The 17,249-nt window shown below is 40.5% G+C and overlaps 1 protein-coding gene across 3 annotated transcripts in view; it reads right to left on the bottom strand.

The window, feature by feature from the left end:
• Positions 1 to 17,080, bottom strand: part of USF3 (upstream transcription factor family member 3) — a 30,454-nt gene extending 13,374 nt beyond the window's left edge. Inside the window, exons 1-6 of one of the 3 annotated variants that reach the window (XM_085069892.1) lie at positions 16,966 to 17,063; positions 15,191 to 15,282; positions 6,456 to 6,520; positions 4,454 to 4,482; positions 2,057 to 2,139; positions 841 to 937 (exon numbers count right to left, since the gene is read on the bottom strand). In XM_085069892.1, coding sequence (XP_084926018.1) covers positions 841 to 937; positions 2,057 to 2,139; positions 4,454 to 4,482; positions 6,456 to 6,502 — 256 coding nt within the window. In that variant the 5' untranslated portion in view covers positions 6,503 to 6,520; positions 15,191 to 15,282; positions 16,966 to 17,063. Of the gene's footprint in view, positions 1 to 840; positions 938 to 2,056; positions 2,140 to 4,453; positions 4,483 to 6,455; positions 6,521 to 9,840; positions 9,968 to 15,190; positions 15,283 to 16,965 lie in introns of all 3 variants that reach the window. The other 2 variants (XM_085069874.1, XM_085069884.1) reach the window with 2 other exon arrangements.
• Between the last annotated feature and the right edge of the window lie 169 nt (positions 17,081 to 17,249).

The raw sequence follows: 17,249 nt of genomic DNA, 5'->3' as shown, positions 1-17,249 counted from the left end.
GTCAAATTACTTAGAAAAAAACATTAGGATTAACTCAGATGAAACTGAATGCTAATCAAAATAGTTTAATTCCTGAAGGAAAGACAAGCACATTAATCCTTTTCTTTTTCCCTGCTCTTTTGCAAACAACAAATGTGTTTTTATTTAATTGATAATCTCACAGCTTTTCAGGAGAATTAAGTTTCATTACATCTACAAATTATAGGCAAAATGAAATACAAAGCATTCATGTAAAGCCACAAAAACTGGCAATGCACTGGGGAGTTGGCTCACCAAACTGGGAAAATCACAATAAAACAGAAATAAAAATCACAAACCATAACATTTGCTCTGAGATTACTTCTGTCATACCTCCATCACTGTACTTTTACACATCTGTTCAAATAAATTTTATATGACGCATTATATTTTTATAAAATGAGCCATTATAACTTCTACAGCTTTTTAAGGGGAAAAAAAAAAGCTTTATCAATGAAAGAAACACCATCTTTTTGATAAAAAAAAAATCTGACTGAAGTTTGTCAGAAATCATTTTGGTCACTGCAGCAGAATAAACCAGGTCAGAATTTACCAGATGATGCCACATCACCTATAAGCTCTGTAATTACTTTACATCATAATGTAATTGCTTCGTTATCTCATAGCTGTGTGCAAGAACACTCACTTGGGTATTCTGTTGGCTTTTTGTTTCAAGATATTCTAAGCAGCTCTATTTTTCCTATATGTGCATATGTCTTGGGATTCCTGTTTGTGGATCCAGGCTTTGTTGTTAGTCAGTACAAAGACACACAGTGGAAGTGTGACAGAAATTCGAGAGCCCCCAGCAGCATCTGTACTCACCCTGTTCATTGTTCCCTCTATTTAACAGAAGTTCATCATTCTGTCTTTTCATTTCTGTTATATACTTAAAGGCCTGATCCAGGATCATGTTCTTGCTCTGTAAAAGAAAACACATATAAAATCAGGAGAAAGGTCTAGAATTTGTAAATCTATTAGTGATGAGGCTGCACTTAGTCCAAGAGGTCTTCACTTTAAAAAACATGCTACGTTGAATGACTCTGCATATCACTGGGTAGGGTTTGTTTTCTTTTGGTTTGGGGTTTTGGAGATTAGTTTTTGGTTTGGTTGTTTTTGTAAGATGAACTACAGGTCTTGTAAGTGATACTGACCCTAAAACAGTGTAAGATTTTACGGAATAACATTTTCAGTCGTGGAGTTGACACTTTCTGATGCCCAAAGGTAGATCATACTAAGGCCACAGATCCTGAACAGCCAGCAGCATTTCTTGCTGATCAGCCTAAAATTCACATTCACTAATAAACATACAAATCACATGAAATTGCCAGGATACTGCCCTGTAAATATTTTATTAAAAAAGAAACAAACATGGAACAACTATCCAGGGAGATACACGCGTAAAGAAGTATACTGGGGAATACAGGAAGAGAAAATAACCCATCCACAATCATCTTTCTATGAAACAATCCTTATTCTGCCAGCAAAACCTCTGTTAACTTCTTAATTTCTTCTACTGTTCAGTAGGAAAAGTCTCTGCTGGGGATTCCTCTATCTTGAAAAAGATGCTTCTGTGCATCAACCTCAAACCATTTGTTTCACTCCATCTTCTGCAAGGAAAGCATCTTAAATTACTATTATTAAGTGTCTTAAATTACTATTATTATTACTAAAATAATAGTAATAACATTACTATTATTACTTATTACTATTGCCTTAAATTACTGAAATAATAATTTCAGTTTCTGAGTTGCCTTCAGGCCCTTATATCAAAGATGACAAAAATAAGCAGTCATATGTAACACTTTCAGATAAAACACTCAAAATCTGTGTAACTACATTCATGTGACCCGGCACTTCCAAACAGTAATTCTATTAAAAACAGTTTTTAAAATACTAATAACTAGTAATATTTTTTAGCATACTAATTCAGACAGTTTTGCCGTCTTCCTAATACAAATAGCAAAATAAGTATTTATACTTCTACAGGCAAAGAAATATTTGACAGGTAACTTGTATGCACCTCTGGATGGACACTCACCTGCTTAAGTGCTGGAGAGCAGGGAATGAGTTCTCCAATTCTGTTTATCCCAGCATTAATCTTCTTCTTTCGATGTCTCTCCACTAAGAAAAAATAGTATGTACTGTGTCATCTGGTTGGGCAAGTCAGCACAACAGCAGCACAACTAGGACAATGTAAGGACTCATAAATACATTATTTCATTACACACTGGAATCCAGAGTAACTTGAGTAAGGAAAAAATTCCTCGAAAGTAAACCTCAGTTATTGAATTAATACTGAGTGGAATCGAGAGCTGTAACATAAGTAGTAATACCTTTAAAAGGTGGGGATATTTTGAACCCCTTCATGAAAAAGAAAAGTTCCTACAACTTAAAATTCAGGTTTTGAAATTGCTTTCTAATACATTTTCATGACACCCTTTTCATGAGGCAAATTGAATAAATTTAGGCATACAGAAAGCAAATGAACAAAGATTATGGAAAGAATCAATTTCAGATTTGGGAAGCAAACCCATGTCTATATTTGAAATAGTTATTTCAAATATAGCACCAAAAGAGAAATAATGTAGATTTTATCAATTTTCATGCTTAAATTTATATTGACAGAGCAGCCAGCCAACACCAAACATAGTTAAAGATTTAGCTTTATGGACTATCAGTGACTCTTTTCTATGTCCAAAGGTTTAACTATTCCACAAGGTCTATCTGACTGGGTGTAAAAAAAATATTGAATGGAGAGTACCTCCAGTGGATTACCTGTTTTGGAGAAGGTCAGAAAATGCTTCATTTACAGTTCTCTAGTGACATCATTTACCACTTCAAGAGGTCTGAACATTGGCAGAAAGGGTCTACAGTAGAAGTTTAGGTGTGTAAATGCTCTGGGCACATTTTTTACAGACAGTACCTGTTTTCCATCCACCATAGCCAGCCTCTTTCAAATATAGCTCACTCTCATGTTGCTATGTTTCTTTTACAGAAATATTTGCATGTTCCATGCAAACTTAAACTATTGGGTAACTTTTTTTCAAAAAAAAAAACCTGGAAAAATTTCTGTAATGGCTTTGTCAGGACTCAAACCATTGTGTTGTTCATTTGTTGTGCAGAATGAATCTTTTGATTTGTGCAGTTGCTCTGCATTTGGTGGCATACAGAACCAACCATGACCTGCAGGTGAGTGTATTTCATTTTGCTCCATTAGAAAAGACTCACTAATTTAATTAAAACAGTCTTATTTCAGTAGCCTGTCACTTCAATTTACATCTCTCAAACTTTTTTTTTTTGTATTTTGGGAGAGACTGCTGGCTTTGACAGAGACAAGCCTAAATACACTAAACACAGCAAGACTAAGTTTCTTATGCAAGAAATTTACCATATAAAGTAGAGGAGCTCTGTAAAAATTAAAAAGCATGACACCTGGGACTTAATCTTTATATATCTTACTAATACATACAGCTATCACAGTGTTTGTGAAGTGCAACTCTTGTTTTGATACTTGCCACACTCTACTCAGCTTGACTAAGCAAGTATAGGGTTGGAGGGAGCTGATTCCCACACACTGCAGAGTTCAGCCCAGGTGATAAAGATTTTGGAAAGCTATCAACAAGGGAAACAGGAACTGGGAATTCAAGGAGGCCAGCAATCTTAGAAGTAAACTTGATAAAACTGTTTCCTGATTCTTCTTAGTCCTTAAGAAATTTGCCACACCCTGAGCATACTCAACAAGCACTCTGTTGCACATGGAAACTGCTCAGTGTTTTTTCCAGCTGAGTTTGTGAAGACCACACAAGAGTGCTGTTCAGTGAAAGAAGAACTGCAATCAATTTCTTTGGATAAACCAGGCCAAAGCCTGCCAGACTCCTCCCCAGCCCATCTTTCTGTTCCCACTTGTAGAAGATGCCATTGGCGCTAGACACCAACTAGGTGCTGCCCAAGGGATGCAACTCCTGCAGCACACAGCCAACATTTGCACAGAATTTCAGGGATGTCAGCATCCAGGTGGATGCCTTAGGAATGGGCTAGAGGAATACTTCTAATCCAGGGAGCCTCTAAAGCTCTCAGGTCAGACACCTGTCTCTGTTTTGAAAGAGGTGGGTATTAGTTGTGTGTGAATGACTGTGCAGTTATTTTCCTTTGGAATTAAACACAACTGAAATTGTTTACTTCTTAATTTATTAGCTTTGGAAAGGCAGGGGCACAATGCTGCTTCATATTTTAAATTTGTACTGTGGAAAACAGCAAACTAGAAACAATCTGCACAGATATTTTATGCAAGGGCACAGAAAGGTGTTTGATAGGGTGAGGCTTTTAAAGTGTACTAAACTCCCATGCAGGAACCTTCTCCATCCAAAATATGTTTTACTACTCCAAAGTATCTGTGCTTATTTCCAGACCAAACAACAAAGCATGATGTTCCTACCTGCATTATGTGTCTCCCGGTTTTTCTTTCTGTGAAACATAAAGGGAAAAGAGTGATGTGAAACTGAAGGTAAAAAATCTGCATACAAACAAATATTTCTTTTATTATTTTTATTACAGCTAAAAATACTAAATATTACAGTCTGTTCTGTGAACAAGAACAGCAGAAGTCACAATCAGATGTTCTCAGACATTGGTGTTAAACAGTTTCTAACAAAAATTCATTCATGTTCAGACTTATATCAATTTCAATTGAACAAGGAACAGTGTAATATTCCACTTGATTATTGGTACATATTAATAGTGCAGAGCTTGGTTTTTTATGTTCCCGTTCAGCAACAAATGCCACACTATGAAAGGTTCAATAAGGCCAAAGATTAAAAACAACAGTTCTGTTTCTGAGGAACAAGGCAGTTAGGTATTTGTCTGAAATGTTGCTTTTACATTCACTGGATCAATGAAACAGGAGAAAACTTTACCATGCATGTTGATTTTCCAGCCACATTGCCTTCAACCATCAAAGCTTCTGGTGTCAAAGATGCTTCCTTTGTGAGAGAAACCAGAAATACTGTTCCTCTGCAGCTGCTGTTCTTTACTGTCTCAAAATTCTGCATAGGTGTAATTTGGGCATGTGAGGGGTGTCTTTGGTTTCATATACTCACCAGGGACTACTGGATTGATGGCAACAATCATTGTGCAATGCCCCAAATTGCTTTGCTAGCAGTCAATAAATTCCAAATGTGTACTCTACATATATAAATAAGATGTACTAAGACAAATACTTCCAGGAAGTACAGTAAAGCAAAGCACGTGTTTTCTGGAAAAAGCAACATTCCAGAAAAAAACAACAAACAAAACCAAACAAAACAAAAACAAACAAACAAACAAAAAAACCAACTTCTGTCCAGCAGCACACTCTCAGTCTAGATGTCTGCTAGGTTATGCAAAAAGCAGAGTAGCATCTTCTACTGTCCTTTTCAACTGTTACAGAACAGTCCAGATGTAACAAGGAATCTGAGGTAAGAATGCAAGGTACATGTGGAAAACATGTGTGATTGCTATGAAGCAGAGTATTCATTATGCTTTGAGCTGATATTTATTTCTGGTAACTCACTAGTCTGCACCTGGAGTAACAGACAATGATTATGAGACAGTAATGTTACTGGTACAGGTCAGACCTGGAGACATCTGCTAAGAAATAATGCTTAAAGATGATCACCAGTACTAAATATGCACAAGAATATAAGGACTGCAGAGACAAAGCTGCCCTTTGATTTACATTATGAATACAGAACACAAAATGCTGTATTAGTCAGGTAAAAAAGAGTCACAAAATCCATGAAGATTGAAAAACTTTCTGTAGGACAAATCAGTGTTCTCTCTGGGCTTTTCTTCATCATAAATCATATCCTACATGGTTACCTAGTATAAGATGAATGCTGCATTTGACTAAGGACTGAAGAACTCCCCTGTCCATCAGACATTAGCTCAAACACACTACTAGAAAGGAACAAAAAACTCTGGAAGAGTTGCAGTGAGTGCTGAGTCACAGTGTTAGAAATTTTGGTCATAGTGTTGCTGTATAACCTCAAGGTTTGAGTTCCAGCAGAGATTTGAGACGTAAGATCCAGATTCCACTGGGAGTTGAGGAAGAGGTCTAAATTACTCTGTCAAAATTAGTATAGTTACCTCCCAATATCTACAAGGAGTCTCCACAATAATAGAGGCTGCACTCTAACCAAGGCGGCAAAGCAGTTTTACACACATCAAAACAGTGAAATAATCAAAGAATCTCTTTAGCCTAAGTGACCCAGGTAGATCTGTCTTCAACAAATAGCTTGTCATAGACAGGGCAAGAGAGAAACTTTTGGATAGACCCTAATCAACCCTCAGAACTTCTCGTCCATAGCCTTATTGCCAAACTTTTAGCTAGAAACTCCATAACTGCAACATGACTGCAGACCACTGGAACTACATACAGTCATTTTCCCACAGAAACTCACCGATGTTGCTTCTTAGTAGGTGTCTCATTCTCTGTCATCTCTGGCATGGTTTCGGAGAAGAGAGCCTGAGGAAAATAATGGAAGGAATTAACAACTCCTGCACTCTTCTGAATTCATAGCACACGACTTGTGTTACATCGCTTTGCCTTGGACCACAGGGACAGGGCTCTGCTACAGTGTAGGCGCAACTCCATCCAGTTGATTTTGTGATATTAAAGATTAAGCATATTGCCTATCAGGATGTTTTGCAAAACCTGTCTGTGATGAACTAGTTTCCATTTCCTCGATTATTTTAAAGATAAAACCAGTTATAATCCCAACCACTTCAAGCAAACAAGAAGGAAAGTTAAGAGTATATGATTATTTTTCAAATGAGAGGAGGAAAAGCTGAACACTCTCTTATCAGCCCTTCCTAACTGAATATGCATTCAATTCCCAGTTCGAAATACAGCATGAATGCTAAGCAAAATACAAGCTACAATGAGGACAGTTTATTAACTACAAATTTAGTGCTCTTAATGTAGCAGATTACAAAACTTACTTGCTATTAAATTACTGTACAGCTTAAAATGGCCAAAAATGACACCCCTATGTTCTCAGGTATGTGAAATTCAGTTAAAATAAAAGTTATGAAATAAGGTTATATATAACAGCCTAATAAATTGCACCTAACTTGTCCTCAGCTTGAACAGACTAGTAGCCTATATTTAGAAAAAAAATACACAAAACATGAGATTAAGTGAATGATGGTTGAACATTTATCTACCAGAGAAGTGAATTTTAGAGAGGAAGTAACCTGAAGTATACTATAGATGACAACAGGAAAAAAAAAAAATCTGGTTCTTGACATGTCTGAGCTCCATATTTACTTTCACACTTCTGTTCACTCTCTCACCAACCAACCTGTTCTGGCAACTCTTCCCATGGGCCACTCATTGCTTGTGTGTATTTAGTACCAAGGTTCCCTCAAGCTTTAGGTAGTTAATAGCTTTTACAACATCAACCTAAAATACTGATTTTAATTTAAACACAATGTCATCCTCAGAAATTAAAAGATAATTTGTTTTCTGAAGATTTAAGTTTAACATAATTTAATTTCTTCTACAGTTCTGAAACATAGGGTATAAAACCCAAAACAAATTTGTTTAAGTGTCTTCTTGTCTACCACCCATCTTTGCAAGTATTATTCAGCAAATTTTATGAAACCTTTTCTTCAAAACATACACTCAGCAGATTTAAGAAAAGGTTAATTTAGATTATTTTATTTGACATTATTTTTTCACTCCTTATTTAGGAATTATTTTCAAACTTAATATTAATTTTTAAAAAAATTATTCCAATCTGTTATCTTTGGCTATACAAAACAATCTTCCTCAAATTAGTATCCATTCCATTATTCTGTATCAGGCAGAAAGAATCTTTTTAATATGCAGCTACATATATTCTGTAAACCTACCAGCAGTCCAAATCTTTCTTCCTCTTAATATCCTTCAGCAAGCTTATGCTGTTACACTGCTGCAATCTCACAGTTCTGACTGGTTTTGTATACCTCATGTAGCCAGCCTGAATGTAATGCTAAGGTCAATTCCAAGGCATAGATAAGAACTACTCAAATGCTTTTTTCCTGCAAGACAGCGTCTTCTTCATCCAAGCAACTCCTGGAGCTCACTTTTCCAATCTTCCATGCATGTTTTAGAACAAGGCTAACTTCAATCAGGGACTTAATCCAAGCTTTTAATGACAAGAGAGGTGCCCTTGAGATCAAGGGACATGATTTACTGCCCTTGCTTTATTCCCCCTTGGAATGGCTCTATTCTACTTTTGTATTTACCTAATAAAATGACTGCAGGAAACGTACCTCAAAGCTTACCTTTGTGATTGTTACCTACATGTGTTAACTACTGTCACCTATAAAAATAACCTGGTGAAACTATCATAGAGGAAAATGAAAAAGGCTATTTTTCTTGCTAAGAGGAAAAAGATTGATCTATCCATCTGTTTGGTTTCTGAAGAAATCAAGGTTTTCCTATTACTGTGTGCCTTAATCTACTCCCTCACAACAGCAGCTGGGCCCACTGTGATCTAAATGAAACATCTCAAAGAGGTGTCATTTCCAGATGTTGACAAAAACCTGGGACTGAGCAGAGGAGGAGGAGGGAGTTCAGGTAAGGGACTGGACACAGGTGGGTCTGTGACCAGCTCTGCAGCATGGATGTGCTGGCTGGCCAGTTGGCTCAGAGTGGGCACAGCCACCTTGTGCTGAGAAAGACACATGAGGGATTAGACAGCATGAGAGTCCTTTTGACTTTTCATAAAATACGCGTTCCTGATGCAAACCAATTGAGAGTTTCCCAGGGGAAAGAGACTGTTCCCAGAGCTTCTGCAAAAGTTAAGAAAAAGAAAAGAAAGCCAAAGCCAATAAGCTAAAACTTGCTACATAGGCCAACATTTTTTTTAAGGTGCTTGCAAATAACAGATAGAAAGAAAACTTCACTGCTTTTTGATATTTTATTCTGCCTCTTTTGTTTGTATTAGCAAGACTCCAATACATTGGTATTTTTCCCTGTTAATCACTTGAAGATCCACTCTTGTGTTTATTCTTTTTCATTCAATGTTGCTGCCTTCCAACTCTTCCTAAGTACAGCATCATTGCTTTTTAAACCTTAGAGGAGGGGCAGAGAGGGTGAGCACATTTCTACAGAATCAAGTCTCTTACTCACTGCTTATGGTCTGGAAAGTATTTAAGGAGAGGTATCTCTGGACATTTTGCACCCGAATGTGAGCTGCTGCCACCCTCACACATTGTGCAGATGATCTTGGTTACTGCAAATAGAATGAAGTGCACACAGTGCAAGTAAAGAAAGATGCCTAAGTGAACTATCTCCTGTGGTCTGGAGGAATTGTTATAGGGAAGCAGGCATTTGGGAGCTAAAGAGCTGTAATTACACAACCAGGGCACAAGCCAGAGCTGTCACCTTAAAGAGTGTCCTCAGCTAGTTTAGATCAAAATAAGGGGAACATCACTCTTTCGGAAATGAAAAAGCAATGACCAGGGAAATCCTCCTAATCCCCTGTTCTCCCTGTATTGTGTTGAGATTATTCACAAGAACCACACACCAATTTCACTAAGGAAGTGACAAAGTATGAGGAATGTCTCTGTGTTGCAAGACAGCACTCATCTCCCTGGCTCCCAATGCCCAATGGCCTGTGGTACACTTCAAAACAGAAAATGATTTTCAAAGAGAAGATAGAGATCTAATTACGCTGTGCTTCACAAAGGAGCCACAAGTGTGTTTTGATGGCGAAAGCTAAGTGGATACAAAGTGAATGGCAAACAACTTCCTAACACAGGTCATCACCTCTGTGTGGGTTTGGGTTAGGTTACCTGTATCAGATGACAGATTGCCTGCACCAGGCTGAGAGTACTCTCCCACTCACTCCTGTGCAAGAGCATCTGTTGGTGAGCCCAATCGTGCAGCAACATGTTGCCTAAAGAACAAATAATTCTTTTCCTGAAAAAAGCTGAAACATGTAAATTATCATGGTCTCCCAATACTGCAATCCAGGTAGCTATTTATAACCCAGGGATCCATCCGTATATGAAAGCTGTTTTTGAAACACCAAGAACTGACTGGACAAATGTAGAAGCTGTAAGTCATAGAATGGTTTTGGTTGGAAGGAACCTTAAAGATTGCATAGTTCCAACCCCCCTGCCATGGGCAGGGACACCTCCCACTAGACCAGGTTGCTCAGAACCCCATCCAACCTGGCCTTGAACACTTCCAGGGATGGGGCATCTACAGCTTGCCTGGGCAACCTGTTCCAGTCTAATTCTGCTTTCTCATGTGACCTTATCTACAAATGAAATCTCTATTCAAAGAGCAGCACCTCATCACAGCGCCTGATAACCAATTTAGAATTACAACATAAAAACATTCCTTTTAGCTAGAATGATTTAGCCAGAGCACTATTCTTTGCTTTACTGCTTTGGTTTTAAGCTGAGCTCTTTTTGTTCTGCAACTACAAAGGATCCTCACATAGTCTGTTTATAAAACTGCATATAGTCCCGAGGAGGTATCAAGGCATTTTCTGACACGTGCCAAACTGCCTTGCTGTTCTCTCCTGAGGACCCTAACTAACAAGCAGTGAAAAATACCCTAGAACTGAAATGTTCAGGGCATCCAGAGAGTTTATGTGTCAAATTTTTTAATTCATCTTTTCAGATATGAGTCATTTAGTACAAAGGATTACACAGTCAAGTTCTTGAATATTTTATAGGCTTGGGGTTTGAGAAATCTGACACAAACTAAGAACTCATCAAGGATTCATCATATAGGAAGCAATATTCTATAGGCCTCCACTACAAAGGTCCTCTACAAAATGCAGAAGAGATCAATCCTGAGATTGTGTTACAAACAATGCCCTTCCAGAATTAAATGATTTCCCTATGAATCTTAATGCGGCCAAAGGCAAAAATGGCTGAGGTAAAAGGTACCATAAAACAGCATTTCAGTTTTAATGCATAAGCTCATCAAACAAACTAATTACACTTCAATGAGTTTTTAAAAACAAGTGCATACACACTCTGCCTCCAAACCCAAGAAAACCAAACAAAATCCCCACAACTTTGCAATGTACATTTCATAGGCAGACTGCTCACAAAAGGTTTTAGTGGACAGAAGAAGGCTCATTCCCCTTCACAGCCTCAATGCAATTATACCTTTGCTTTTCAGAGGATTTTTTCTTGGATCCATAGTGTGGGTCTACTGGGCAATTACTTCAGTTCCAGGAATAAAGGACATATCTTGCAATCTGGATGTTTTGACAGTTTTGAATAATACCGGCAGGAATAAAGCTGCACGTTATTTCAATTATATTTAACAGACAGGTCCAAACTAAAGATATCTGAGCCCAGATGACCAGAGAAAGCAAGCACACTTTTGTAACACTTTGAAAGAGGAAATTTGAAATCAAGATCAATGCACATTAGACACAAGAAAATGTAACTACTAGGTGCAAACCCATAGGAAACCTGAATTCATTAATTCCACCACTGTAGGAACTACTTATTTAGCTTAGGAGAATTACTGTATATGAGCTACCCCGGGTAAATAAGTAGCTCTGAAAGTACTAGGAAAAGCAAATAAGACTACAGAACAAATTTAGCACTGACAATGGAGAAGAAACTAAAAGCAGATTTCCAAGTTACTACTTTGCAGAGGTCTGAAAGGAATGGATAAAGGGAGGGGACAGACTGATACCATGATCCTGCAAAATTTACTTCATTAAAATATCACTTCATAAAATTAAAATGCCTTACCTCTACTCTACCTTCTTTTTCTGTAACGGTGTGAAATTACCTCCCTATTGCCACCAAGGACTGACTCAGCAAAAATCCTTTTAAGTGAAACTAGAAGTGGGAAAACTCCGTTACATTCCTTAGCAAGGGATAGCTCCCACAGTTAATACCTCCAAGCTAGGAAACACAGGGTCTTCCCACCCAGAATAAAAAAGAAAAACCACAAAGTAAGATGGACTGTAAAGCCTTTTAAGATCATTCACAGGTGGGATGCTCCCTGAGCTTTCTCTTTTCCAGGCTTGTTCTCAAGGGAACAATCACAGCTCCCTCGGCCTCTCAAGACAAGAGATGCTCCTGTACCTCAATTGTCTTTGTGGCCTTTCAATGGACTCTCTATGGTACATCCATGTCTTTCTTGCACTGGGGAACTGAAAACTCAACATGAGATGCTAGGTGTGGCTTCACCAGTGCCAAGTGCACTGGAAGGATCACCTCCCTCAGCCTGCTTACACTTCTGTGTCAAAGAGAGCCCATTCAGCTCCTTTGCCACAAGGACACTTTGTTCATTCATGTTCAACTTGGTGTCCACCAGGTCCTTTTCCAGCAGGGTGCTTTCTGGCTGCTTGGCCCCCACTATATATTGGTGGACTGAGTTGTTCTTCCCCAAGTGTAGGATTTTGCCCTTGTTGAACTGCACAAAATTCCTGGCAGCCCCTTTCTCCTAGCAATAATGGGAAAATCTGTGAGATGGTTATTCTTCCCTACTGTCCCAAATCCTACAAAATAATGCTGAGAGATGTCACCTTTCCCTAGGTTCACTGGCACTCCTCACCCAGGAGGCCAGACAAGAACACTACTTCAGCTTAAAATTTACTTTACAAAAGGATCCCAGAGACTTTCCCAAACAAGTACACTGAAACAACAAGCTTGCTTCTGACAGTGGCAGTGCTGGCTTAATATTAGTGAAACTATGACCCAAGATGATGACAAAACTAGTTAAGCTTTTCCACTTACACAAGAAGTCTGAATTTACAGCAGTTGAGAGACTTACGTAGAAGGAGGGATTTAATCCATAGATCCATTATATTTAAACATTTCTGAATTAAAGCATCTCTGATTATTAGGGATACTCTAATAGTGACAAAATGAAATGGTGTTCCTTGTTGCTGATTTGGAGCACCATTTTACTACCAGAGTAAATGAGCAAGAAGAGCTAATTTACAAAGCATGAAGCTTTGTACAACAACTGTGCTCAATTTCTTGCTAACAACTTCACTGATGCATGAAAGCAAAGCAGAGTCCAACTTCAAAGGTTGAAGGCTGGCATGAATTAAGTGTCCCTGAAGCCAACCACTGACTACAGATGCAAACACCCCAAATGGACAATATTATTTTCACTTTAAACTTCAGCTACTTGAAGAATATACAAATCTTTAAGCTCTCCCCATAATATCCTTACACTGCTATTAAGTGTGTCAGCAGGCTAACGGACTATGTTTTCAATAATATTCTCACAGCACTGCTCACCACACCAAAAGCTAGAAAAATGGATCATAAGTTCCGAGGAACCTGCATTTAGACCTAAAAGTTAATAGCTCCATACTTGGATCATTCCAGCCTCCCTAGGGATGGAGCACACAGAAACCATTCTGGTCTCAGAATACCAGCATGACTGAGACATGCTTTTGGATAGAGCTGATTTCAATTAACGGTCTTCACCTTGGTCAGTTAACCTGACAGAAGTTCAGGTAACTGAGTGAGAAAGGCACTTGTTACCAGGAAGCATGAAACATTCTTAGCAGCCTAGTACTTTCTTCTTATCTGAATCACAGTGGCACACAGCGTGGCTGATGTAAGAGATTGCTATCGTAAGTCATGGTTGCAAAAATAACTCATTCACCTTAGAAGACTAAAGCCATAGCTTTTCATACAGGAAACAAACCCAGTTTACACACAATTTGTCAACCTTGTGCACACAGCAGAACCTCTTTCATGCTTACTCAAAGCATGACAACAGCACTACACTGGTAAGGCAGCAAACCAAAGTACACTTTGGACACATTATATTCACATATAAAAGCTGGAATTGTATTTTAACCAGCAAGTTAGGTCAGCCTTACATAAACTGGGCACTGCACAACATTTCCCAATCAAGGAGCTGAGACCTTTATATATTTTACTGTAATCTGAAATAACTCAAACACTGCCCAAACAACTCTCCCCCCCATTAGGACTGAATACATATCACAGCTCAGAATTTCAGATGAGACAGTTTTCAATTAAATAACCCTACTGAGCCATACCCCTGATGAAAATGCCAGTGAAGCTGTGTGTACAACCCAGGTGTTTAAATGAAAATGGATGTTTAAAACGTGTGCATGCATATTATCTAACAGCTTTAATGTTCCTAATCTTTTCATAACAACTCCAATTATAAATCTCAGGGCTCTGGAGAAGTGTACCTGCCTCCAGCCTGAGGGACTGTCTATCCATAGTATTGCCAGTGACTTTATAACTCTTCATCTCAGTCATGTTTGTGACTCCTTTATTCAAATTAAGTCCCTCAGGAAGGTGTTTTCCAATTTAGAAAGGTATCACTGTCCTTCAAATTGGCACAGACTTTGTGGTATTCTTCACAAGTCCTTGAGACAACAAACCACAATTCATTGGGAAACCCTTCATATCAAATGCTATGCTACTTATACTTCCCCCCAGCCAGGTGTCACTTACAAAGTTATTTTTAAAACCAGAAAAAGCACATGCACTAGGGTACAAAAATTAAACCACAGAACAGCTCTTGTCAAATCCAGCACCCAAGCAAGGGACTTCTTTACATGTCTATTTCCATCTACACCATCCAGTGTCAACTCATACATTGTATTACTTCAGATCCAAACGGGACATGATTGGTTACAATGTCACACACCTTGAATCAAGGCACCTTGCAAATAAAATGAGTACTTAAATATTTGAAACGCACTATTCCAAACCTCTCTGTCACCTAATTCATTGTACTTCAATATGTGGAAACCAGAGGTGTTCCTACAACTTCAGCACATGGGAGGAACCCTCAACAACCAAACAATGCTAAAAAAAGTACCTCTTTAACTCCTCTACCTAAAAAGTGTCAGAAGCATCCCCTCACATTCACCCAAGAAGCACTGAGGTGAAAAGCAGCTGAAGTAGCTTGGCCAGCTGTGCCAGCAGAACACACAGCATCTTTGCCTTCTGGTTCCCAAGATATCTTTGACATTTCAGAATACAACCAAACTTTAGCTACAAACGAGAGCCCACAATGCACACAGCAGGCATGGGCCAGGCACACATCACAGGGCCACTCGAGTGACAGTCACTTCAGTCTATCCCTGGCCAGCTCCTCAGAACACTACGTGGAAAACCAGGAATCAAAGCAGCAAAGCCACTATCAAGCACTTACATCCTAAATATCTCTTTGCAGCTGTCAGACTCCTCCAGGATCCACCACCATTTTTCATCTACTCCGTTAAAATCTTCCCGGGTATCCATAACCTATGGGAATAAGTAAGTCTCTAAGGGAATAAGTAATTTCCAAACACTTCAAAATTTGCAACGTTCTCACACTGTTTCACATGCCTGACATGATACTTTGAATACAAGCACCTTCAAAATCACAATGCTCACAATAGGAGCATTTTCTAAGCATATTTCCCATTCAGTAGCAAACGTATTTCCAGTTGTCAAAGCTATTTAACCCCAAAATGTGCCTATGAATTATTGCTATGGCACTAATTGAAAGTCAAAAATTAAAAGTTCTAAATCTTTCTAAAAAGAAACATTTACTCATAGGAAGTTTCTTCTTTCCCATTTGTCTAATTATTGCACACAATTTATGAGCAACAAACAAGGCTTTGCAGTTGCTTAAAGTGCTACATAACACAATCATATAAACAGGATGGTCCCAATGAATTGTACATTAAAAGTAAAGCTAAAATCGTGCTTCCAAAACAAGCTGCTACATTATCTGACTTCTGGATACTTAACTGTGCCATCATTACATCATCTCTGTTACAAGTATTTAATAATTGCATCTCTAGATGAAGTCTAACAGAAGTCCAAGCTAACATGTGAAAAGCAAAAACACAGTTTCGTGATTTTTCTACTTATGGACAGAAACTCAACACATCACTACTCCCTTTTTCTTTGCCCTACTACCAGTTTTTCCTCACAGACTTCCCCGGAGAATGGGTATCATGTGCCATGGCAGTATCTAGCTACAGGCATGTCGATGGACTCAGTTCATTCTGCTGTCTGTCACAAGGAGCTGGATTTTCAGTGCCTTGCCCTTGATGTGAGCAGCAACTTTGAGTGACACAAACACACTTCTGTGCTTGTCAACGCTGACTTCCATGAAACGGAAGCCTTCCAACTCTTTAAAACCTCTGCTGCTGGCAAATTTGACTGAAACCGGCCAGAGAGCTAAATTGAGCAGGCTGAGGAGTAAGCAGACACATCCATCACACCTGCTTCCTGAGGAGTCCAAGCTGAAAAGGTGCCCGACAGGAATCGCCAGGCACCAGTGACCGAGCTCTAAGCCAGCAAGCTGGCCTTGCCTGCACCCCATGCTGCCCAGGGGGCAAATTTCCCGTGGGGTGTCAGGCATACGAGCACACGGCGCGCTGCACGGTGCGGGATGCATGGATGGATGGATGGATGGATGGACGGATGGATGGACGGATGGATGGATGCACCGAGAGGATGCTACCCTGAGGCGCACTGCCCACTCGCTGTCTCCGCAGCAAACTCCCCGAACGGCGCCTCACGCTCGATTGTCTCCCAGCACCAAGACCGCAAAGCGATGGAAACACGCCGCTCCCCAGACCTTCACCGCTGCTTTGCCCGACTTTCCCTCACGCCAGCCTCGGCACGGGCTGCCCCCGCAGCCGCGCCGCTCCGCGGGAGGACAGCCCGGGCATCGCCACCGAGCCGCGACCGCCCGCGGGCAGCACCGCCAAGGGCCGGCCGGCCGCGCTCGCAGCTGCGCCCCGGCCTCGCAGCCCCTGCCGGGCCGGGCCGGGCACACCTGGGCCGGACAAAGGGGCACCGGCCCCACCGGTATCCCGGGGCGAGCGCGGCTCCGGCCCAGCGCGGCGCCCCGGCCCCGCCGCCGCGGCGTCTCCCGGTCCCTCCCGTCCCGCCGCCGCTCCCGTCCCCGGTCCCGCCGCCGGCACTCACGGTCGGGCCGGGCGCGCTGCGCGGCGGCCCCAGAGCCGGGACCATCCTCCGCCGGGCGGACACCCCGCGCCAGCCCCGCCGCCGCCTCCGCGCCACTGCCCGCCCGCGCAGCCCACCCTGCTGCTCGCGCCGCAGCCAATCGCCGCGCGCGGGGAGAGCCCTCGCGGCCAATCAACAAGGGCAGGGCCGGGGGGGCGGTGCTCGCCCTCACTTGGGCGGGGCGAAGCGGGCGCGGACCAATCGTCGCCACAAACATTGGCGGCGCGGGCCAATCAGAGGGCGGA

This window comes from Lichenostomus cassidix, chromosome 1 (genome assembly GCF_008360975.1).
Source record: "Lichenostomus cassidix isolate B80296 chromosome 1, HeHo_3.0, whole genome shotgun sequence".
Lineage (NCBI taxonomy): Eukaryota > Metazoa > Chordata > Aves > Passeriformes > Meliphagidae > Lichenostomus > Lichenostomus cassidix.
This window is presented reverse-complemented; position numbering and strand designations above follow the sequence as displayed.